Source organism: Gallus gallus, chromosome 9 (assembly GCF_016699485.2).
Source record: "Gallus gallus isolate bGalGal1 chromosome 9, bGalGal1.mat.broiler.GRCg7b, whole genome shotgun sequence".
In the NCBI taxonomy this organism is placed as follows: domain Eukaryota; kingdom Metazoa; phylum Chordata; class Aves; order Galliformes; family Phasianidae; genus Gallus; species Gallus gallus.
In genome coordinates, this window is record NC_052540.1 from 12,886,977 (window position 1) to 12,910,969 (window position 23,993).

A 23,993-nucleotide genomic window follows, 5' to 3' on the forward strand; every position below is an offset into this window, starting at 1 on the left:
GTGCTCACGGCCCAGCCTACCTCACTCTGGGGTCGGGAACGGTGAGATACAGTGCTTGCAATGGGATGCACGGCTCTACACAGGAGTAACTGAGGGACCCAGAGCACAGTGCCCACGGGGAGAGAGCACCGCTCACACCGTGGGTGGATGGAGCAGAGGGGGAAGATGCGAGGGCCGTATGCCTGCTGCCTGGGAGCCTTCATGCGCTCAAACACGCTTTCCCACAGCTGCCTCCTCTCCCCTTCCCCATGACAGCCCTTAGCAACCCTCCTCCCTTGGGCCACTCACAGCAAACCTCTGCCTGGCCTCTATGCAACAGAACAAGCACTCACTTCCACTCGTCATCCGGCACCATCCAGCTGGCTCCAAAGTCATTGAAGTCAGGCACAACGACCCCATCAGGTCGCCTGAAGTCATCTTCCTTGCTGCCCGTGTATGTCCCACACAACCCACACAGCTTGCCCTTGTGCTTCTCCGACACCCTCACCAGGAGCTCCTGGTCCCCGTTGAACTGTAGCTGCAGGCCCAGCTTGGTAGAGACTTGCACGTAGGAGCCACTCAGGGAAACGTTCACATTGGGCGTTGGAGAAGCAGGCAGGGTGGCCAGAGCACCATTGATCTGAAGAAGGAAGACAGAGGGAGAGAGAAGCATAAAGAGATGCCCCTCCAGTGACAAGTCACTGGTCTTTGCTGCAATGGTGATGCCAGGAGTCAGAGGAAGTGATGGCAAGAGAAACCTTGCCCAGGCCTACAAGAACAACAGCTGCTCTACTACCTACAGCACACCAAAAGCTGCGGGAAACCAGTTGGATGCCTGCCTCTGCGCCAGCACTCGTGTCTGCCTCGCTCAGAGACCTGCCGTGCCCTCGTGTGAGCATGCCTGCAGGCTCAGGGAACATTGAGCTCTTCTAGGGGATGGATACGCGGCTACGTAACGGTACTTTGGGTATCTGTGGATCCCAGGTCTAAAAATCAGGGGCTTACATAGACGTTCTTCTTCTTGCGCAGTGCAATGTGGAGGCCTTCCATGGACAGTGCCACAGAGTTCAGAGCCGTCCAGCTCGGGTTGCCCCGATGTTCGTTGCGAATGGTGATGCTGAAGCCAAGGGAGGAGTTGTCACAGGCCGTCACCACTGTGTAGTTGCAGGAGCCCTGGAAGTGGTGAAGCTTCCCATCGAACGTGTTGTAATGCGGGTCACCGTAGATGTGGCACACAGCCGTGCTGGCTGGGAAACAGCCCCGCTGGCCGTTCTGGACCTTGCAGACCTCCTCCTCACCACAGGACAATGCAGAGCAAACCATCTGGCCGCTGGCTTCACAGCGGCACCGGCGAGAGCAGTTCTCGCTCACAAAGGACTCGCCTTCCTGCAGGCAGAGAAACCCCGAGCACGTCAAGCACAGACGGAGATGCAAAGCAGTGCCATGGGAGGAGAGGGAGACAGGGCAGGGTTTTCACTCACGCTGTAGTAGTTGCCCTCAAAGAGGCAGCCACAGCGGGCCTCGGGCACACAGGTGTCACCGCTGAGGAGGAAGCCAGAGGCACACGCACAGCCCTCCATGCAGGGCTTGGAACAGTTCTGCGGGGCTTCTCGGTCAACGCAGGTGGCAGGACAGCCAGTCATGCAAGGGTCATAGTAGCTGTTGGCAGAGCACGGCAGGGCTGCAAAGGGAAGGGAACGTTAGGGCCAGCAAAGCCCACAAGGAAGGGAATACCTTCTGCCAAGGGAAAGACCAAAGAACTGGCCAGAGGTACAGGACACACGCACTGTGTCTGGCATCCCAAAGGTGGGTACTCACGGCAGAAGGTGGCATTCCTCCAGGGGAGCAGAGTCACACCAGCTGCCTGGCATGCGTCAGCATAGGCCTCCAGCGCACCACACAGCACCTCCTGCGCACCACTCATGGCACAAAGGTCGTAGGAGCAGGTCTCAAAGTAGCTCTGCGGGTTGATCACGGCGTGGCAGCTCTCAAAAACGCCTGGTCTGGCTGTCAGCATGCCACAGAACTGCTCGGACTCGTAGAGCTTCTCCTTGTCTGCAGGGCAGGGCTCTGTTGGTGGGGGCACGCCGCAGCTGGGGTCACTGTCACTGCTTGGGACCTGCCAGCTCTCCCCCAGCGCATTGGAGTCTGCGGCTTGCTGCCCGTTGGGCATCATGTAATCGTCCTCTCTCCGGTTGTTGAAGTTCCCGCACATGCCACACGTCAGGTTGAAGTAGCTGCTGGGCACCTTCACCTCCACCGAGTGGTCAGCGTCGTAGGACACGTGGAGGCTGAAGTCCGTCTCCAGGACAACGTAGCGGCCGCTACTGCTCACGGTGATGGCTCCTCCTGCTGCGCTCACCGGCAGGGTCCGGTACTCACCGTTCACCTAGGGCAGACACAACGCAATGCACCGTGGACTCCCTGGGGCCGTCAGCCCCATGGGGACTGGCTCCCTTCTCACACAGAAACTCCTGCTGCTTGCAGGTAAGACCCTGCCCAAAAAGATCAGCCTTGCCTTGCAGACCCACCGCGCACACGCCAGACCCACTCCCTTACCAGCACTCGGCTCCTCTCCTGCTTGAGTATGGTAATGCGCTCTCCGTACACATCGACCACGACTTCACGCACGTAGGACACTCGGGGGTTGCCACGATGCTCGTTCTTTGCCTCAACGTTGAAGTACGGCACGGAGGTGTTGGAGCACACTTTGGCCAGGGTGTACGTGCAGTTCCCCATGAAGTTGTGCGTCACCTTGTCAAAGGTGTTGTAGTGAGGGTCCCCGTGGACGTGACAGATGCCGTAGGAGTGTTCCAGGCACTCGGGTTTCCCATTCTGCACACCACAGAACTGGCCAGCAGGGCACGATGCACTGGAGCACTGGACTTTGCCTCCTCGCGTGGGACATGTGCACTTGGACGAGCAGGTGTTGTCCGTCCAGAACTCTGAGCCCACCGGGTAGTGCTGCCCGTTGTGCCAGCACCCACACTGCTGGCTGGGCACACACTGACTGTTGTAGAGAAGGTACCCGCTGTCGCATACACATCCCTCCACGCACGGCAAGCTGCAGTTATATGGTGCCGTTGGGCTAACACACGTAGCAGGGCAAGCTGCAGCACAGGGCTCGTAGTGGCTGTTGGCTGGGCACGTGATGGCTGCCAAGACAAAAGGAAAAGCAGTGAAATCATCAGTCATCCTACACCCGCAGTGCTCCCAAGGTAGGCCAGATTCACTGGGGGCTTTGGAAGGATGCAATCGCCCCACAGCTCCTCCCAGCTGCCCCAGTGGGATGCCTTCTACATAGAAAGAACCACACCAGCAATGTGACCAACAAAGGGTGCTCCCACACTCACAGCAGCTAACCAGCTCAGAAAATGGGGTGCTTTTCTGTTTCTGACTTACGGCAGAATGTTGCGTTCCTCCACACAGGGATCTGGACACCAAGCGCCTGGCAGGCATCTGCATAGGACTGCAAGCTGTTGCACAGCGCCTCGCGATCAAGCCCCAGCTCACACAGGTCATACAGGCACGTGTCGAAGTAACCGCTGGCACTCAGCACGGCATGGCACACCTCAAACGGGCCGCTGGTGTCCGTGAGGAGCCCACAGAAGTTGCTGCTGGCAATGACTTGCTTGTCCGTTTCAGTGCAGGCTGGCGGGGACTGCGTCCCAGCTGAGCAGCTATAGTGAGGCAGAGAGAACAGCCCCCGGGTTATCTGTGGGCTTCTCCTGGCAGCTCCACTCCACCCCTCCCCAGACCTGCTGGGGCACTACACTCACCTGCTGTCGTTAGACACCTGCCAGCTGTTACCCAGGCTGGTGGAGTCTGGCTCCTGCACCCCGTCAGGGTTCAGGAAGTCGTCTGCTGCCATCCCGTTGTAGTTGCCACACATGCCACAAACCTTCTGCCCAAAGGTGCTTGGAAGCGTCACCTCCACCCGATGGTTCCCATCAAACTTCACTCTCAAGCCAAAGTCTGTTGTCACCATGGTGTAGAACCCGCTGGACGAGACTTGCACGCCCACAGATGGGGTGCAGGGCAGCACCTCTGGCTCGCCGTTGACCTGGAAGGACAGAAACCCAGACAGGGTTGGAGCAATCCCTTTGGCACGGCTCTCCCCCGGCACAGCCCCGCCACTGCTCCCCTTTGTGCTTACCGTCACCACGCCACCCTTCCCAAGCCTTATGCGCTGGCCGTACACATCAACGTCCACGTACTGGACGTAGGACACGCGAGTGTTCCCTCCTCGGTGTTCATTGGCAGCTTCCACGTTGAAGAAGGGCAGTGAGCTGTTGCTCTCGCACAGCTTGGAGAGGGTGTAGGTGCAGTTGCCCATAAAGTTGTGGATTTGCTTGTCAAATGTGTGGTAGTGAGGGTCTCCCTCCACCACACACGTTCCTGACAAAACAAGCACCAGAGAAACCCTTCAGTTAGGCACCTCCTTCCAGCGCTTCTCCCCTTTCTACAGTGCTAAAAGCACTGCGTCCCAACGACCGCTCTCCTCCATTCACCTGAGCCTGGCTGTGGTGTTGGTGTGGTTATTTCTGCCACAGGTGTGGTGGTGCCGGCGCCTGGTGTTGGGGTCACATCGCCTACAAAAGACACAGTGGCACATGCCAATCAACCCTCCTTGCCCACGCCCTGTTCAAGGCAGAAAATGCACTGACTGCCACTACAAGCAGGCTGCCTTTCCCCAGCCAGTGTCGCGTACCTGGACAGTATCCCTGTTCAATGGACAGATCATCCAGTGCTACGTCACTGCGGAAATCTTCCCCCCATTCTCCCTCGAGGACAAGCTAAGGGAAAGGTTGGTTTCCACCATTAGCTCCGGCCATACGCTCCGAGTGACATTGCACAGCACTCTTTGCATCAGATGGCAGTTAGAGCCCCTGTCCTTACCTGCAGGTTTCCTGCACTGTGCACTGTGACCTCTCCCAAGATCCATCTGTCCCCGTGGTTCCCAACGCTTTTCCAGACCTCCAGTAGCTCTCCGTCCTGAGCCACATACACCCGCAGGGCCATGGTTTCAGCCACTCCGTACATGTGATACCAGAAGCGGAAGCAGTGTGGTCCCGTTGAATTGCACACCGGGCTGACCAGCTGTGACACAAAGCCGGGGTAGGGATCGTTGCCATGCAGGTAGATGTAGTAGCCATCTGAAACAAAGCGCCAGCCATGCCGTCATGAGACATCAAACCTAGACAACACTCCCAGGGAACACCCCAGCGCAGTCTTGGGAGCATGTCCTGTGGCAGTTCGAGGCAGGGAAAAGGAGGCAAGAGCAACAGATTGTCCTTCACTAGCCACAGTTCCCTCAGCCCTAAGTCACTCTAATGAAACAGGCTCTCTGGGCTCTGACAGCTGTATGGCATGATGTGGGCAACAACGTCACCTCCAAAGCATCCCCTCAATCCTACCACGGCTCTGCAGCTTTGGGGGCACTCTTCACTGGCTCCTGGAGAAGCCAGTGTCCCCTAAAAGAAACCTGTTCCTGTTTCCCTGAGACAGCCCGGCACCACTTTTTCTACTACTGACCACCTTGCCCGGCAGATCCTTCCCTGCTCTGATTGTACCAGACTGATCCCAGGGCAGAAAAGCTCCTTAAAAGAAGGCTCTGACCCTGGGGGAGACTGCTACAAAGGACTGTGGATCAAGGCCGGGGAATATGTGGCTTGTATCTGCTCTTAGAAGACATTTGTCACCATCTTCTCGGGGACACCTCTCTGCTTGAATGACCGCCGTGTGCTGGTTGATGTTCCTACCTCCAGTCGTGTGGTCAAAGGAAGGGCCGGTATCCGGAGAGGGCGTTGGTCCCTTGTGTCTTATCCAGTCAATGCTGCTGGACGGCTCCTGGACCCACTCACAGAAGTCGACATCAAATGTGCAGGAGAAGTTGCAGGCTGCTGGGGGAGCTGGATATGGTGCAGAAAGGAAAGCAGAGGTTTAAAAGTGAGAGTGGGCCAACCTTTCCCCAGTGTCCCACAGGGCACACCTGTATCCCTGGCATGATTACGGCCAGGTGAGGACAGCCAACCAGATGCACATAGGCAGCGTGCTGGTGTAAGCAGAGAGCAATCTGAGGACAGACGGCCAGTGGAGGAAGGTTGTTTTCTAGCCATCGCCTCCACCCCAGGCACTGCACAGTGTTCATTGCTCAAGGCTTCTTCCTTTCTCCCTCAGTTTCCTCCGAGTCCCCCAGGCTTCCTCTCTCTGCCTCTACTGGTGCTACCTTGCTGAGTCTCCTGGGAGGAGTGGGGCTCTCTCTTGGGCTCAATACTAGCAATCATTTCCCACAACTTTGAAGCCTTTCTAACTGATACTGGAAGAAGCACTTCAAGTCAGAGAGGCAGCAAGTCTGAAGTCTCTCATGATGTGCTGTGTGTTACCACAGCCCAGCGTCCCTCAGGAAATGCTTGCCTTCATACGGGCAAAAAGCTGCCGACACCACATGCTGGGCATGCTGCTTCAGGACTAAGGACAAGCAGTGCCCTTAAGAAGACACTGGGCACGACATCACAGGAAAAATGTTATGGCCATTCCAGACTGTCACTCTGCAAAACGCTATGCAAAACCAGCTGATTCACTGCAGTAGGGAGTAGGAAAGAATTCTCAAATCTCAGACACCAAAAAAGGGAAACTGAGCGTGCCTTTGTGCAGTAGAAATGCAAGAGATAGTTAGTGGCAGCTCTTGAAAAGAATATAAACTGATTCCTCACCGCAGACCGTGCCAGAGCTCCAGTCTCCCAGAACAACCCCTGCCGCAGCACAGGCTTCAGCATAGGAACTCAGGTCACTGCACAGCTGCTCCGTGCTGCCACCCGTGCCACACTGGTCATAGACACAGCTCTCAAAGTACGCCTGGGGTGGCAGAACTGCGTGGCATGGCTGGAACGGGCCACCGGCTTGTGTGAGCACTTCACACTTCTTGTTAGCTGCCTCCTCCTCCAAGGGGGAGCAGGACACAGGCGGGAAGATGGTCGTGTTACACCTGCAGAGCAGACAGACAGCCCTGAGCTCTCAGCGGCCTGTGAACCTGAGCCACAACCGTTCCCCACAGGCGTGCCGTGCAAAACCTCAGTCTTTGCGGAGTCCACATCCCTCCCTACGACAAGGCACACACAGATGTCATCTGCAAGGGTCAGCAACGCGGCCCACAGTCACTGTTCCCTTCTGGGGCTTCACGGGGGTTCAGGAAAATGACAGAGGCAGCACTGACCATGGTAACTTGGGAAAACCACTGTGCTCACGGCCCAGCCTACCTCACTCTGGGGTCGGGAACGGTGAGATACAGTGCTTGCAATGGGATGCACGGCTCTACACAGGAGTAACTGAGGGACCCAGAGCACAGTGCCCACGGGGAGAGAGCACCGCTCACACCGTGGGTGGATGGAGCAGAGGGGGAAGATGCGAGGGCCGTATGCCTGCTGCCTGGGAGCCTTCATGCGCTCAAACACGCTTTCCCACAGCTGCCTCCTCTCCCCTTCCCCATGACAGCCCTTAGCAACCCTCCTCCCTTGGGCCACTCACAGCAAACCTCTGCCTGGCCTCTATGCAACAGAACAAGCACTCACTTCCACTCGTCATCCGGCACCATCCAGCTGGCTCCAAAGTCATTGAAGTCAGGCACAACGACCCCATCAGGTCGCCTGAAGTCATCTTCCTTGCTGCCCGTGTATGTCCCACACAACCCACACAGCTTGCCCTTGTGCTTCTCCGACACCCTCACCAGGAGCTCCTGGTCCCCGTTGAACTGTAGCTGCAGGCCCAGCTTGGTAGAGACTTGCACGTAGGAGCCACTCAGGGAAACGTTCACATTGGGCGTTGGAGAAGCAGGCAGGGTGGCCAGAGCACCATTGATCTGAAGAAGGAAGACAGAGGGAGAGAGAAGCATAAAGAGATGCCCCTCCAGTGACAAGTCACTGGTCTTTGCTGCAATGGTGATGCCAGGAGTCAGAGGAAGTGATGGCAAGAGAAACCTTGCCCAGGCCTACAAGAACAACAGCTGCTCTACTACCTACAGCACACCAAAAGCTGCGGGAAACCAGTTGGATGCCTGCCTCTGCGCCAGCACTCGTGTCTGCCTCGCTCAGAGACCTGCCGTGCCCTCGTGTGAGCATGCCTGCAGGCTCAGGGAACATTGAGCTCTTCTAGGGGATGGATACGCGGCTACGTAACGGTACTTTGGGTATCTGTGGATCCCAGGTCTAAAAATCAGGGGCTTACATAGACGTTCTTCTTCTTGCGCAGTGCAATGTGGAGGCCTTCCATGGACAGTGCCACAGAGTTCAGAGCCGTCCAGCTCGGGTTGCCCCGATGTTCGTTGCGAATGGTGATGCTGAAGCCAAGGGAGGAGTTGTCACAGGCCGTCACCACTGTGTAGTTGCAGGAGCCCTGGAAGTGGTGAAGCTTCCCATCGAACGTGTTGTAATGCGGGTCACCGTAGATGTGGCACACAGCCGTGCTGGCTGGGAAACAGCCCCGCTGGCCGTTCTGGACCTTGCAGACCTCCTCCTCACCACAGGACAATGCAGAGCAAACCATCTGGCCGCTGGCTTCACAGCGGCACCGGCGAGAGCAGTTCTCGCTCACAAAGGACTCGCCTTCCTGCAGGCAGAGAAACCCCGAGCACGTCAAGCACAGACGGAGATGCAAAGCAGTGCCATGGGAGGAGAGGGAGACAGGGCAGGGTTTTCACTCACGCTGTAGTAGTTGCCCTCAAAGAGGCAGCCACAGCGGGCCTCGGGCACACAGGTGTCACCGCTGAGGAGGAAGCCAGAGGCACACGCACAGCCCTCCATGCAGGGCTTGGAACAGTTCTGCGGGGCTTCTCGGTCAACGCAGGTGGCAGGACAGCCAGTCATGCAAGGGTCATAGTAGCTGTTGGCAGAGCACGGCAGGGCTGCAAAGGGAAGGGAACGTTAGGGCCAGCAAAGCCCACAAGGAAGGGAATACCTTCTGCCAAGGGAAAGACCAAAGAACTGGCCAGAGGTACAGGACACACGCACTGTGTCTGGCATCCCAAAGGTGGGTACTCACGGCAGAAGGTGGCATTCCTCCAGGGGAGCAGAGTCACACCAGCTGCCTGGCATGCGTCAGCATAGGCCTCCAGCGCACCACACAGCACCTCCTGCGCACCACTCATGGCACAAAGGTCGTAGGAGCAGGTCTCAAAGTAGCTCTGCGGGTTGATCACGGCGTGGCAGCTCTCAAAAACGCCTGGTCTGGCTGTCAGCATGCCACAGAACTGCTCGGACTCGTAGAGCTTCTCCTTGTCTGCAGGGCAGGGCTCTGTTGGTGGGGGCACGCCGCAGCTGGGGTCACTGTCACTGCTTGGGACCTGCCAGCTCTCCCCCAGCGCATTGGAGTCTGCGGCTTGCTGCCCGTTGGGCATCATGTAATCGTCCTCTCTCCGGTTGTTGAAGTTCCCGCACATGCCACACGTCAGGTTGAAGTAGCTGCTGGGCACCTTCACCTCCACCGAGTGGTCAGCGTCGTAGGACACGTGGAGGCTGAAGTCCGTCTCCAGGACAACGTAGCGGCCGCTACTGCTCACGGTGATGGCTCCTCCTGCTGCGCTCACCGGCAGGGTCCGGTACTCACCGTTCACCTAGGGCAGACACAACGCAATGCACCGTGGACTCCCTGGGGCCGTCAGCCCCATGGGGACTGGCTCCCTTCTCACACAGAAACTCCTGCTGCTTGCAGGTAAGACCCTGCCCAAAAAGATCAGCCTTGCCTTGCAGACCCACCGCGCACACGCCAGACCCACTCCCTTACCAGCACTCGGCTCCTCTCCTGCTTGAGTATGGTAATGCGCTCTCCGTACACATCGACCACGACTTCACGCACGTAGGACACTCGGGGGTTGCCACGATGCTCGTTCTTTGCCTCAACGTTGAAGTACGGCACGGAGGTGTTGGAGCACACTTTGGCCAGGGTGTACGTGCAGTTCCCCATGAAGTTGTGCGTCACCTTGTCAAAGGTGTTGTAGTGAGGGTCCCCGTGGACGTGACAGATGCCGTAGGAGTGTTCCAGGCACTCGGGTTTCCCATTCTGCACACCACAGAACTGGCCAGCAGGGCACGATGCACTGGAGCACTGGACTTTGCCTCCTCGCGTGGGACATGTGCACTTGGACGAGCAGGTGTTGTCCGTCCAGAACTCTGAGCCCACCGGGTAGTGCTGCCCGTTGTGCCAGCACCCACACTGCTGGCTGGGCACACACTGACTGTTGTAGAGCAGGTACCCGCTGTCGCATACACATCCCTCCACGCACGGCAAGCTGCAGTTATATGGTGCCGTTGGGCTAACACACGTAGCAGGGCAAGCTGCAGCACAGGGCTCGTAGTGGCTGTTGGCTGGGCACGTGATGGCTGCCAAGACAAAAGGAAAAGCAGTGAAATCATCAGTCATCCTACACCCGCAGTGCTCCCAAGGTAGGCCAGATTCACTGGGGGCTTTGGAAGGATGCAATCGCCCCACAGCTCCTCCCAGCTGCCCCAGTGGGATGCCTTCTACATAGAAAGAACCACACCAGCAATGTGACCAACAAAGGGTGCTCCCACACTCACAGCAGCTAACCAGCTCAGAAAATGGGGTGCTTTTCTGTTTCTGACTTACGGCAGAATGTTGCGTTCCTCCACACAGGGATCTGGACACCAAGCGCCTGGCAGGCATCTGCATAGGACTGCAAGCTGTTGCACAGCGCCTCGCGATCAAGCCCCAGCTCACACAGGTCATACAGGCACGTGTCGAAGTAACCGCTGGCACTCAGCACGGCATGGCACACCTCAAACGGGCCGCTGGTGTCCGTGAGGAGCCCACAGAAGTTGCTGCTGGCAATGACTTGCTTGTCCGTTTCAGTGCAGGCTGGCGGGGACTGCGTCCCAGCTGAGCAGCTATAGTGAGGCAGAGAGAACAGCCCCCGGGTTATCTGTGGGCTTCTCCTGGCAGCTCCACTCCACCCCTCCCCAGACCTGCTGGGGCACTACACTCACCTGCTGTCGTTAGACACCTGCCAGCTGTTACCCAGGCTGGTGGAGTCTGGCTCCTGCACCCCGTCAGGGTTCAGGAAGTCGTCTGCTGCCATCCCGTTGTAGTTGCCACACATGCCACAAACCTTCTGCCCAAAGGTGCTTGGAAGCGTCACCTCCACCCGATGGTTCCCATCAAACTTCACTCTCAAGCCAAAGTCTGTTGTCACCATGGTGTAGAACCCGCTGGACGAGACTTGCACGCCCACAGATGGGGTGCAGGGCAGCACCTCTGGCTCGCCGTTGACCTGGAAGGACAGAAACCCAGACAGGGTTGGAGCAATCCCTTTGGCACGGCTCTCCCCCGGCACAGCCCCGCCACTGCTCCCCTTTGTGCTTACCGTCACCACGCCACCCTTCCCAAGCCTTATGCGCTGGCCGTACACATCAACGTCCACGTACTGGACGTAGGACACGCGAGTGTTCCCTCCTCGGTGTTCATTGGCAGCTTCCACGTTGAAGAAGGGCAGTGAGCTGTTGCTCTCGCACAGCTTGGAGAGGGTGTAGGTGCAGTTGCCCATAAAGTTGTGGATTTGCTTGTCAAATGTGTGGTAGTGAGGGTCTCCCTCCACCACACACGTTCCTGACAAAACAAGCACCAGAGAAACCCTTCAGTTAGGCACCTCCTTCCAGCGCTTCTCCCCTTTCTACAGTGCTAAAAGCACTGCGTCCCAACGACCGCTCTCCTCCATTCACCTGAGCCTGGCTGTGGTGTTGGTGTGGTTATTTCTGCCACAGGTGTGGTGGTGCCGGCGCCTGGTGTTGGGGTCACATCGCCTACAAAAGACACAGTGGCACATGCCAATCAACCCTCCTTGCCCACGCCCTGTTCAAGGCAGAAAATGCACTGACTGCCACTACAAGCAGGCTGCCTTTCCCCAGCCAGTGTCGCGTACCTGGACAGTATCCCTGTTCAATGGACAGATCATCCAGTGCTACGTCACTGCGGAAATCTTCCCCCCATTCTCCCTCGAGGACAAGCTAAGGGAAAGGTTGGTTTCCACCATTAGCTCCGGCCATACGCTCCGAGTGACATTGCACAGCACTCTTTGCATCAGATGGCAGTTAGAGCCCCTGTCCTTACCTGCAGGTTTCCTGCACTGTGCACTGTGACCTCTCCCAAGATCCATCTGTCCCCGTGGTTCCCAACGCTTTTCCAGACCTCCAGTAGCTCTCCGTCCTGAGCCACATACACCCGCAGGGCCATGGTTTCAGCCACTCCGTACATGTGATACCAGAAGCGGAAGCAGTGTGGTCCCGTTGAATTGCACACCGGGCTGACCAGCTGTGACACAAAGCCGGGGTAGGGATCGTTGCCATGCAGGTAGATGTAGTAGCCATCTGAAACAAAGCGCCAGCCATGCCGTCATGAGACATCAAACCTAGACAACACTCCCAGGGAACACCCCAGCGCAGTCTTGGGAGCATGTCCTGTGGCAGTTCGAGGCAGGGAAAAGGAGGCAAGAGCAACAGATTGTCCTTCACTAGCCACAGTTCCCTCAGCCCTAAGTCACTCTAATGAAACAGGCTCTCTGGGCTCTGACAGCTGTATGGCATGATGTGGGCAACAACGTCACCTCCAAAGCATCCCCTCAATCCTACCACGGCTCTGCAGCTTTGGGGGCACTCTTCACTGGCTCCTGGAGAAGCCAGTGTCCCCTAAAAGAAACCTGTTCCTGTTTCCCTGAGACAGCCCGGCACCACTTTTTCTACTACTGACCACCTTGCCCGGCAGATCCTTCCCTGCTCTGATTGTACCAGACTGATCCCAGGGCAGAAAAGCTCCTTAAAAGAAGGCTCTGACCCTGGGGGAGACTGCTACAAAGGACTGTGGATCAAGGCCGGGGAATATGTGGCTTGTATCTGCTCTTAGAAGACATTTGTCACCATCTTCTCGGGGACACCTCTCTGCTTGAATGACCGCCGTGTGCTGGTTGATGTTCCTACCTCCAGTCGTGTGGTCAAAGGAAGGGCCGGTATCCGGAGAGGGCGTTGGTCCCTTGTGTCTTATCCAGTCAATGCTGCTGGACGGCTCCTGGACCCACTCACAGAAGTCGACATCAAATGTGCAGGAGAAGTTGCAGGCTGCTGGGGGAGCTGGATATGGTGCAGAAAGGAAAGCAGAGGTTTAAAAGTGAGAGTGGGCCAACCTTTCCCCAGTGTCCCACAGGGCACACCTGTATCCCTGGCATGATTACGGCCAGGTGAGGACAGCCAACCAGATGCACATAGGCAGCGTGCTGGTGTAAGCAGAGAGCAATCTGAGGACAGACGGCCAGTGGAGGAAGGTTGTTTTCTAGCCATCGCCTCCACCCCAGGCACTGCACAGTGTTCATTGCTCAAGGCTTCTTCCTTTCTCCCTCAGTTTCCTCCGAGTCCCCCAGGCTTCCTCTCTCCGCCTCTACTGGTGCTACCTTGCTGAGTCTCCTGGGAGGAGTGGGGCTCTCTCTTGGGCTCAATACTAGCAATCATTTCCCACAACTTTGAAGCCTTTCTAACTGATACTGGAAGAAGCACTTCAAGTCAGAGAGGCAGCAAGTCTGAAGTCTCTCATGATGTGCTGTGTGTTACCACAGCCCAGCGTCCCTCAGGAAATGCTTGCCTTCATACGGGCAAAAAGCTGCCGACACCACATGCTGGGCATGCTGCTTCAGGACTAAGGACAAGCAGTGCCCTTAAGAAGACACTGGGCACGACATCACAGGAAAAATGTTATGGCCATTCCAGACTGTCACTCTGCAAAACGCTATGCAAAACCAGCTGATTCACTGCAGTAGGGAGTAGGAAAGAATTCTCAAATCTCAGACACCAAAAAAAGGGAAACTGAGCGTGCCTTTGTGCAGTAGAAATGCAAGAGATAGTTAGTGGCAGCTCTTGAAAAGAATATAAACTGATTCCTCACCGCAGACCGTGCCAGAGCTCCAGTCTCCCAGAACAACCCCTGCCGCAGCACAGGCTTCAGCATAGGAACTCAGGTCACTGCACAGCTGCTCCGTGCTGCCACCCGTGCCACACTGGTCATAGACACAGCTCTCAAAGTACGCCTGGGGTGGCAGAACTGCGTGGCATGGCTGGAACGGGCCACCGGCTTGTGTGAGCACTTCACACTTCTTGTTAGCTGCCTCCTCCTCCAAGGGGGAGCAGGACACAGGCGGGAAGATGGTCGTGTTACACCTGCAGAGCAGACAGACAGCCCTGAGCTCTCAGCGGCCTGTGAACCTGAGCCACAACCGTTCCCCACAGGCGTGCCGTGCAAAACCTCAGTCTTTGCGGAGTCCACATCCCTCCCTACGACAAGGCACACACAGATGTCATCTGCAAGGGTCAGCAACGCGGCCCACAGTCACCGTTCCCTTCTGGGGCTTCACGGGGGTTCAGGAAAATGACAGAGGCAGCACTGACCATGGTAACTTGGGAAAACCACTGTGCTCACGGCCCAGCCTACCTCACTCTGGGGTCGGGAACGGTGAGATACAGTGCTTGCAATGGGATGCACGGCTCTACACAGGAGTAACTGAGGGACCCAGAGCACAGTGCCCACGGGGAGAGAGCACCGCTCACACCGTGGGTGGATGGAGCAGAGGGGGAAGATGCGAGGGCCGTATGCCTGCTGCCTGGGAGCCTTCATGCGCTCAAACACGCTTTCCCACAGCTGCCTCCTCTCCCCTTCCCCATGACAGCCCTTAGCAACCCTCCTCCCTTGGGCCACTCACAGCAAACCTCTGCCTGGCCTCTATGCAACAGAACAAGCACTCACTTCCACTCGTCATCCGGCACCATCCAGCTGGCTCCAAAGTCATTGAAGTCAGGCACAACGACCCCATCAGGTCGCCTGAAGTCATCTTCCTTGCTGCCCGTGTATGTCCCACACAACCCACACAGCTTGCCCTTGTGCTTCTCCGACACCCTCACCAGGAGCTCCTGGTCCCCGTTGAACTGTAGCTGCAGGCCCAGCTTGGTAGAGACTTGCACGTAGGAGCCACTCAGGGAAACGTTCACATTGGGCGTTGGAGAAGCAGGCAGGGTGGCCAGAGCACCATTGATCTGAAGAAGGAAGACAGAGGGAGAGAGAAGCATAAAGAGATGCCCCTCCAGTGACAAGTCACTGGTCTTTGCTGCAATGGTGATGCCAGGAGTCAGAGGAAGTGATGGCAAGAGAAACCTTGCCCAGGCCTACAAGAACAACAGCTGCTCTACTACCTACAGCACACCAAAAGCTGCGGGAAACCAGTTGGATGCCTGCCTCTGCGCCAGCACTCGTGTCTGCCTCGCTCAGAGACCTGCCGTGCCCTCGTGTGAGCATGCCTGCAGGCTCAGGGAACATTGAGCTCTTCTAGGGGATGGATACGCGGCTACGTAACGGTACTTTGGGTATCTGTGGATCCCAGGTCTAAAAATCAGGGGCTTACATAGACGTTCTTCTTCTTGCGCAGTGCAATGTGGAGGCCTTCCATGGACAGTGCCACAGAGTTCAGAGCCGTCCAGCTCGGGTTGCCCCGATGTTCGTTGCGAATGGTGATGCTGAAGCCAAGGGAGGAGTTGTCACAGGCCGTCACCACTGTGTAGTTGCAGGAGCCCTGGAAGTGGTGAAGCTTCCCATCGAACGTGTTGTAATGCGGGTCACCGTAGATGTGGCACACAGCCGTGCTGGCTGGGAAACAGCCCCGCTGGCCGTTCTGGACCTTGCAGACCTCCTCCTCACCACAGGACAATGCAGAGCAAACCATCTGGCCGCTGGCTTCACAGCGGCACCGGCGAGAGCAGTTCTCGCTCACAAAGGACTCGCCTTCCTGCAGGCAGAGAAACCCCGAGCACGTCAAGCACAGACGGAGATGCAAAGCAGTGCCATGGGAGGAGAGGGAGACAGGGCAGGGTTTTCACTCACGCTGTAGTAGTTGCCCTCAAAGAGGCAGCCACAGCGGGCCTCGGGCACACAGGTGTCACCGCTGAGGAGGAAGCCAGAGGCACACGCACAGCCCTCCATGCAGGGCTTGGAACAGTTCTGCGGGGCTTCTCGGTCAACGCAGGTGGCAGGACAGCCAGTCATGCAAGGGTCATAGTAGCTGTTGGCAGAGCACGGCAGGGCTGCAAAGGGAAGGGAACGTTAGGGCCAGCAAAGCCCACAAGGAAGGGAATACCTTCTGCCAAGGGAAAGACCAAAGAACTGGCCAGAGGTACAGGACACACGCACTGTGTCTGGCATCCCAAAGGTGGGTACTCACGGCAGAAGGTGGCATTCCTCCAGGGGAGCAGAGTCACACCAGCTGCCTGGCATGCGTCAGCATAGGCCTCCAGCGCACCACACAGCACCTCCTGCGCACCACTCATGGCACAAAGGTCGTAGGAGCAGGTCTCAAAGTAGCTCTGCGGGTTGATCACGGCGTGGCAGCTCTCAAAAACGCCTGGTCTGGCTGTCAGCATGCCACAGAACTGCTCGGACTCGTAGAGCTTCTCCTTGTCTGCAGGGCAGGGCTCTGTTGGTGGGGGCACGCCGCAGCTGGGGTCACTGTCACTGCTTGGGACCTGCCAGCTCTCCCCCAGCGCATTGGAGTCTGCGGCTTGCTGCCCGTTGGGCATCATGTAATCGTCCTCTCTCCGGTTGTTGAAGTTCCCGCACATGCCACACGTCAGGTTGAAGTAGCTGCTGGGCACCTTCACCTCCACCGAGTGGTCAGCGTCGTAGGACACGTGGAGGCTGAAGTCCGTCTCCAGGACAACGTAGCGGCCGCTACTGCTCACGGTGATGGCTCCTCCTGCTGCGCTCACCGGCAGGGTCCGGTACTCACCGTTCACCTAGGGCAGACACAACGCAATGCACCGTGGACTCCCTGGGGCCGTCAGCCCCATGGGGACTGGCTCCCTTCTCACACAGAAACTCCTGCTGCTTGCAGGTAAGACCCTGCCCAAAAAGATCAGCCTTGCCTTGCAGACCCACCGCGCACACGCCAGACCCACTCCCTTACCAGCACTCGGCTCCTCTCCTGCTTGAGTATGGTAATGCGCTCTCCGTACACATCGACCACGACTTCACGCACGTAGGACACTCGGGGGTTGCCACGATGCTCGTTCTTTGCCTCAACGTTGAAGTACGGCACGGAGGTGTTGGAGCACACTTTGGCCAGGGTGTACGTGCAGTTCCCCATGAAGTTGTGCGTCACCTTGTCAAAGGTGTTGTAGTGAGGGTCCCCGTGGACGTGACAGATGCCGTAGGAGTGTTCCAGGCACTCGGGTTTCCCATTCTGCACACCACAGAACTGGCCAGCAGGGCACGATGCACTGGAGCACTGGACTTTGCCTCCTCGCGTGGGACATGTGCACTTGGACGAGCAGGTGTTGTCCGTCCAGAACTCTGAGCCCACCGGGTAGTGCTGCCCGTTGTGCCAGCACCCACACTGCTGGCTGGGCACACACTGACTGTTGTAGAGAAGGTACCCGCTGTCGCATACACATCCCTCCACGCACGGCAACCCGCATGTAACAGGAGCCATGGGGTTAACACACGTAGCAGGGCAAGCTGCAGCACAGGGCTCGTAGTGGCTGTTGGCTGGGCACGTGATGGCTGCCAAGACAAAAGGAAAAGCAGTGAAATCATCAGTCATCCTACACCCGCAGTGCTCCCAAGGTAGGCCAGATTCACTGGGGGCTTTGGAAGGATGCAATCGCCCCACAGCTCCTCCCAGCTGCCCCAGTGGGATGCCTTCTACATAGAAAGAACCACACCGGCAATGTGACCAACAAAGGGTGCTCCCACACTCACAGCAGCTAACCAGCTCAGAAAATGGGGTGCTTTTCTGTTTCTGACTTACGGCAGAATGTTGCGTTCCTCCACACAGGGATCTGGACACCAAGCGCCTGGCAGGCATCTGCATAGGACTGCAAGCTGTTGCACAGCGCCTCGCGATCAAGCCCCAGCTCACACAGGTCATACAGGCACGTGTCGAAGTAACCGCTGGCACTCAGCACGGCATGGCACACCTCAAACGGGCCGCTGGTGTCCGTGAGGAGCCCACAGAAGTTGCTGCTGGCAATGACTTGCTTGTCCGTTTCAGTGCAGGCTGGCGGGGACTGCGTCCCAGCTGAGCAGCTATAGTGAGGCAGAGAGAACAGCCCCCGGGTTATCTGTGGGCTTCTCCTGGCAGCTCCACTCCACCCCTCCCCAGACCTGCTGGGGCACTACACTCACCTGCTGTCGTTAGACACCTGCCAGCTGTTACCCAGGCTGGTGGAGTCTGGCTCCTGCACCCCGTCAGGGTTCAGGAAGTCGTCTGCTGCCATCCCGTTGTAGTTGCCACACATGCCACAAACCTTCTGCCCAAAGGTGCTTGGAAGCGTCACCTCCACCCGATGGTTCCCATCAAACTTCACTCTCAAGCCAAAGTCTGTTGTCACCATGGTGTAGAACCCGCTGGACGAGACTTGCACGCCCACAGATGGGGTGCAGGGCAGCACCTCTGGCTCGCCGTTGACCTGGAAGGACAGAAACCCAGACAGGGTTGGAGCAATCCCTTTGGCACGGCTCTCCCCCGGCACAGCCCCGCCACTGCTCCCCTTTGTGCTTACCGTCACCACGCCACCCTTCCCAAGCCTTATGCGCTGGCCGTACACATCAACGTCCACGTACTGGACGTAGGACACGCGAGTGTTCCCTCCTCGGTGTTCATTGGCAGCTTCCACGTTGAAGAAGGGCAGTGAGCTGTTGCTCTCGCACAGCTTGGAGAGGGTGTAGGTGCAGTTGCCCATAAAGTTGTGGATTTGCTTGTCAAATGTGTGGTAGTGAGGGTCTCCCTCCACCACACACGTTCCTGACAAAACAAGCACCAGAGAAACCCTTCAGTTAGGCACCTCCTTCCAGCGCTTCTCCCCTTTCTACAGTGCTAAAAGCACTGCGTCCCAACGACCGCTCTCCTCCATTCACCTGAGCCTGGCTGTGGTGTTGGTGTGGTTATTTCTGCCACAGGTGTGGTGGTGCCGGCGCCTGGTGTTGGGGTCACATCGCCTACAAAAGACACAGTGGCACATGCCAATCAACCCTCCTTGCCCACGCCCTGTTCAAGGCAGAAAATGCACTGACTGCCACTACAAGCAGGCTGCCTTTCCCCAGCCAGTGTCACGTACCTGGACAGTATCCCTGTTCAATGGACAGATCATCCAGTGCTACGTCACTGCGGAAATCTTCACCTATCATGCCCTCAAGGAGAATCTAAGAGAAGGGTTTTTTTCCAGCATTATTTCCAGCCATATACACTGAGTGCTTTTTGAAAGCGCATGGCAGTTAGAGACTCTGTTCCTACCTGCAGGTTTCCTGCACTGTGCACTGTGACCTCTCCCAAGATCCATCTGTCTCCTTTGCTTCCTGCTTCTTTCCATACCAGTGTCGATATCTCGTTGTGTAGAACGTACACCCGCAGGGCCATGGTTTCAGCCACTCCGTACATGTGATACCAGAAGCGGAAGCAGTGTGGTCCCGTTGAATTGCAAACTGTGCTGACCAAGATGGCTGTCTCACCTGGCTTGTGCTCGTTTCCTTGCAAGTAGATATAATACCCATCTGGAAATAACACAGTGACAGTTTCTCATATTGTTGAACCAGGAGAAGGCTAATTTACTTCATTTACATTTTTTGTGCTAGTACAGTTTTCTGGGAGATATAATGACAGTAGTCAGCAAAAAGTATTCATGCTACTGAGACTAGATCACTTATCAACAGAACAGGTCGTGTCTAGACAGCTCTGGCCAGTACGAGTGGGGTGTGGGAGTATGAACAATTAGCCAGTCTGTAATACTTCAGTATACCTCCACCCAGCACTGCCACTAAATTTCTGCTTCCCAAATAGATTTCCAGCAGATTAAATTGTAGTTCTGCTTTGGGAAAAACTAGCATCTTGAAGTACAGGCAGGCTCTGAAGTGATCCAGTGTCAGCCTGCATATGGTTTGCTGAAGCCTTTCTGCAGCTGAGTCTACAAACATATGTTACAAACATTACATGCCCATAAATGTGCTGCACTGTTCATCCACCCCAAGACAAATTCCTGGCTGCTGCAGAAAGCTCTGGACAATGCTCAAGAAATAAGTTGCCTGGATTTCCTGTTAGAAGAGCCTCTTTGTGCTCTTCCCAAAGATTGCTGTATCTGAAATAGAACCAGATAGCATTTTCTGTTCCTACCTCCTGTTGTGTGGTCATGGGGAGGGCCGGTATTTGGTGAGAGTGTTGGTCCCTTGTTCCTTATCCAGTCAAAGTTGTCATTGATCGCCTGTTCCCACTCACAGAAGTCAACATCAAATGTGCAGGACATATTGCAGGCTGTTGGTGCAGCTATATATGTTGCAGAAAGAAAAGCAGTTTCCACAATGAGGTCTGGAATCTTCTCTCTGTTCTGATAATATCCTTTCAGATCTAATGCATTCATGTCCATTAAACATTGGAAGATGTTATGGAATGAGTAGAATTAATCCATACAGAAGGATGGATAATAAAATATGAAATTCTAAGTGTCTGAAAGTGTCTGTTATTTGGCAAGTCCGTTATTCAGTTGTTACCATAATGCTCTAATATCCTCAGTTTTTACACTGTGCCACAGTCTTAATCTTTGGTCACTCAAAGCTCTCCTACTTGGAACAGTGGTATTCAGCTGTTCAAAGTGTAGCTTGGGTAGAAATCTAAACACTGTAAATGGGAATGGTCTGACAGTTTTTTTATGGTTTCTAACCTGCGATGAGAAATGCTGTCTGAGCTAGAAAGAGGTTATGGGATGCCTTTTGATATCATAGACTCATCCTGTTCCTTCTGCTGGTTTTGGCAGTCACATCTTGTAGTACAGAAGAAGCAGTTTCATGTCTCCAACTTTACTACTGTGTTGACTTCTATGTCCACGCAGATAATAAGGGTCAAACAGTGTTATGTCTGGGAGGCTAAATGGGCCTTAACTTGCAGGATACCTTATTAATTTTAATACTCTATACAATTCTTAAGTTATTTCACATTTGGTGCAAATCTGGAGCTGTAGACCAGTTCTGTAAATGTTGTATTAACCCTTCTCAAAAATGTGAAATATTTTAATGGAGCCAAAGTGGTGATTTGCTTGGAAATAACACAATAACTTGGTTTGGAAGAAACCAGTAAGTGCTTAGTTTTCCTTGGGTGATCATTTAACTGGCAGCATATGCCAGCTTTCATGATCCAATAATGAACATGTTAAAAATGTTTAAACATTATGGCTTAAAGTGAACACTGAATGACCATTACAGGTGTAGATTAGAAGACTGATTTCCTCAGATGCTAAAAAACCAAAATATTTCTGTCTTCCTGAATTGCCCTTTCAGAATTTCTGTTCAGCTCTTTAGTCATTTGAGTTTACATTTGTAACATGAGGATATAATTGGATGTCTATTTGCTGAATGACCTATAACTTACCGCAGATGGTATCTTTTCTCCATTCTCCCAGATTTACACCTTCAAGCTCACAGGCAGCAGCATATGCCTCTAAAATTTTGCAGAATTGTTCAGAATTCCCCTCTGTGGCACACAGGTCATAGACACAGCTCTCAAAGTACAGCTGTGGTGGAATGTACCAATGGCAAGCCTCAAAAGGTCCACTATTTTTCAAAATAATTTTACAGATTTCTTCGTATTCTTTCTCTTTTCCTGTGTCACAGGTGGGTGGTACAACTGCAACTGGATTACATCTGTATTAAAAATAAACAGCAGTATACTTATATTTTGCTCAACCCTGCAAGGTAAACCTCAAGAGTAATAGAACTCTATGCCAAATTCTGTGGACTTATTGTGTATTCTTGCATTTAGTTTGTCAAACCCCAAAGTGAGAAATATTGTAATTCGACCCACAGTTCCCCATTAAGAAAACAATAGCGAACTGTTGAGATGTAACCACCTGTCCATAGACAGAAGTCCAAATGGAATCAACCATCCAGATATTTAGCTCAGATAATTTCAGTTCACTATTGCCCATAGTAAGATCACTACTTTGCATATGAAAGCATTAATAGGCAAAGAAATGCTCTGTGTCCCACTTAGTCAATGTAGAATTACATTAGAAATAGAAGCTGAAGAAAATATTTAGCTTTCTTACAGTTAGATGGTATAAACAAGGTATTTTAAAATAGAAAGATAAGAAGAAATGAAGTTAACATCCAAGAAAAGAGCTTGATTTCAAATAAACTTTATGTAGTTCATAACAAAAATCTTTGAAGGGTAATTTTAAAATTTCAGTGCTTTCTACTGAAATGTAGAATTAGTAAAAAGGTTAAGATTCTAGCCAACATAATATCAAAAAAGGGATTCTATGGAATGCATATCATGTATTTTAGTTAATCTCTTAAGCAGATCTATGACATATTTTGTTGTTTCCTATAATATTATCATATACTTACACCCAGTTGTCATCCTTCAGTAGCCAGCTGTCACCAAATTTATTTGGATCCTGTTCTAGGACTTTATCCGGTTTTAGAAAATCATCCAGCTGGTTGTCATTGAATGTCCCACACAAACCACATAACTGTCCCCTGAGACTTTCATCAACCTGAATAAAAAGGTCCTGGTCGCCATCGAACTTCACCTGTATCCCTACAGAGGTATCAATGACTACATAACGTCCTTTTACAGCTACTCTGGCTCCATTCTTCAAATCCACAGGAGGGAAAACCTGAGCTCCATCCACCTAAAGGAAAGAAAACCAACACAAATGGGTAAGTCAACAAAGTTCCTAGGAAAAAAAGGAGAGATCTACACTGATAATACTGCAAGTTTTCTTCATTGAGTCAGCCTTATCCTAAGGAGCAATGTAGTCACAGAAGTTTGAAGGGACATTCATACTTGTCCCATATCTTGAATTCAGGTTTGTAGAACAACTTGAGCTCAGCACTGTTGCAACTACACGTATAGCAATACTTGGAATAGCTAGTTTAAAGCCAGCTCTGGTATGTAAGAGAGCATATAGCAAAAATGTTATTTCTGTTCTAAAGACCCAAACTGTAAAATGCAGATGGGCATTTAGTTCAGCAAAAGCTTTCTATTAAGGATAAAGCTCCAGATGGAGCTGCTTTTTCTAAAATGTTGTGCATAAAATATTTGAAAGGATATAATGAAGCTATGCTGATATCTACATTTCTGAAAAAAATATTTCAGTGACTTCTTTCATATATATTCTTGGAGGTGAATAAAGCAGAGAAACCTGATTCTGTTATTTTGGATGGAAAAATGCAGTGCACTGATATGACTGATTATTTGTGCTTAAAGTGGAACACTTACAAAGGTCTCTTTGTCTCTCCTCACAACAATATGAAGATTTTTCAGTGTGACAGCAACTGAATCCAGGGCTGTCCAGTTTGGGTTTCCTCTATGCCTATTTCTGGTTGTCACTGAAAACCATTCAGAAGAGTTTGTGCAAGTCTCGACAACTGTATAATTGCAGTCTCCTTGGAAATGATACAGTCTCCCATCAAAGGTTACGTAATGTGGATCCCCGAAAATGTGGCAGGTGCTGGGATTTAATGGATAACACCCCAGGAGTCCATTCTGCACCTTGCAAACTTCATTTGCTTCGCATGTGTCTGAATTGCAAAGCACAGTCCCATTTCCAACACATATACATTGGCCTGCACAGTTTGTTTGCCAAAAAGTTTCTCCTTTCTGTAAGAGAAGACAAAATAAAAAGAAGTTAAAACAGTTCATGTTAATGATCAAATGATCAAATGTAAAATAAAACCTCTGAAATATGTGATAGAACAAACCTCATAATATTTGTCATTCTGTAAGCAGCCACAGTTGCTCATAGATACACATTGTGCCCCACTGATGACAAAACCATCGTTGCATTCACATCCCTCTACACAAGGTTTGCTGCAGTTGTTTGATGCAAGAGGGTCAGTGCAGGTTGCAGGACATGCACTGGTGCATGGATTGTAATGGCTATTAGCAGGACATGCAATAGCTGAAAAAGAATAAAAGGCTCTCAAATGATAAT

The 23,993-nt window shown here is 53.7% G+C and overlaps 1 protein-coding gene across 50 annotated transcripts in view; it reads right to left on the reverse strand.

The window, feature by feature from the left end:
* The window catches only part of FCGBP (Fc fragment of IgG binding protein), a 90,803-nt gene that overhangs the window by 54,028 nt on the left and 12,782 nt on the right, over positions 1 to 23,993 (reverse strand). For all 50 annotated transcript variants that reach the window (XM_040705797.2, XM_040705786.2, XM_040705749.2 and 47 more), the window contains exons 12-53: positions 23,761 to 23,960; positions 23,279 to 23,659; positions 22,402 to 22,688; positions 21,425 to 21,696; positions 20,177 to 20,326; positions 19,304 to 19,560; positions 19,128 to 19,212; positions 18,928 to 19,008; positions 18,573 to 18,814; positions 18,196 to 18,479; positions 17,819 to 18,096; positions 16,976 to 17,571; positions 16,235 to 16,805; positions 15,898 to 16,097; positions 15,422 to 15,802; positions 14,770 to 15,056; positions 13,915 to 14,186; positions 12,960 to 13,109; positions 12,097 to 12,353; positions 11,909 to 11,993; positions 11,709 to 11,789; positions 11,354 to 11,595; positions 10,977 to 11,260; positions 10,600 to 10,877; positions 9,757 to 10,352; positions 9,016 to 9,586; positions 8,679 to 8,878; positions 8,203 to 8,583; positions 7,551 to 7,837; positions 6,696 to 6,967; positions 5,742 to 5,891; positions 4,879 to 5,135; positions 4,691 to 4,775; positions 4,491 to 4,571; positions 4,136 to 4,377; positions 3,759 to 4,042; positions 3,382 to 3,659; positions 2,539 to 3,134; positions 1,798 to 2,368; positions 1,461 to 1,660; positions 985 to 1,365; positions 333 to 619 (exon numbers count right to left, since the gene is read on the reverse strand). In XM_040705797.2, the coding sequence (XP_040561731.1) occupies positions 333 to 619; positions 985 to 1,365; positions 1,461 to 1,660; positions 1,798 to 2,368; positions 2,539 to 3,134; positions 3,382 to 3,659; positions 3,759 to 4,042; positions 4,136 to 4,377; positions 4,491 to 4,571; positions 4,691 to 4,775; positions 4,879 to 5,135; positions 5,742 to 5,891; positions 6,696 to 6,967; positions 7,551 to 7,837; positions 8,203 to 8,583; positions 8,679 to 8,878; positions 9,016 to 9,586; positions 9,757 to 10,352; positions 10,600 to 10,877; positions 10,977 to 11,260; positions 11,354 to 11,595; positions 11,709 to 11,789; positions 11,909 to 11,993; positions 12,097 to 12,353; positions 12,960 to 13,109; positions 13,915 to 14,186; positions 14,770 to 15,056; positions 15,422 to 15,802; positions 15,898 to 16,097; positions 16,235 to 16,805; positions 16,976 to 17,571; positions 17,819 to 18,096; positions 18,196 to 18,479; positions 18,573 to 18,814; positions 18,928 to 19,008; positions 19,128 to 19,212; positions 19,304 to 19,560; positions 20,177 to 20,326; positions 21,425 to 21,696; positions 22,402 to 22,688; positions 23,279 to 23,659; positions 23,761 to 23,960 (11,920 nt within the window). The remainder of the gene's footprint in view (positions 1 to 332; positions 620 to 984; positions 1,366 to 1,460; positions 1,661 to 1,797; positions 2,369 to 2,538; positions 3,135 to 3,381; positions 3,660 to 3,758; positions 4,043 to 4,135; positions 4,378 to 4,490; positions 4,572 to 4,690; positions 4,776 to 4,878; positions 5,136 to 5,741; positions 5,892 to 6,695; positions 6,968 to 7,550; positions 7,838 to 8,202; positions 8,584 to 8,678; positions 8,879 to 9,015; positions 9,587 to 9,756; positions 10,353 to 10,599; positions 10,878 to 10,976; positions 11,261 to 11,353; positions 11,596 to 11,708; positions 11,790 to 11,908; positions 11,994 to 12,096; positions 12,354 to 12,959; positions 13,110 to 13,914; positions 14,187 to 14,769; positions 15,057 to 15,421; positions 15,803 to 15,897; positions 16,098 to 16,234; positions 16,806 to 16,975; positions 17,572 to 17,818; positions 18,097 to 18,195; positions 18,480 to 18,572; positions 18,815 to 18,927; positions 19,009 to 19,127; positions 19,213 to 19,303; positions 19,561 to 20,176; positions 20,327 to 21,424; positions 21,697 to 22,401; positions 22,689 to 23,278; positions 23,660 to 23,760; positions 23,961 to 23,993) is intronic.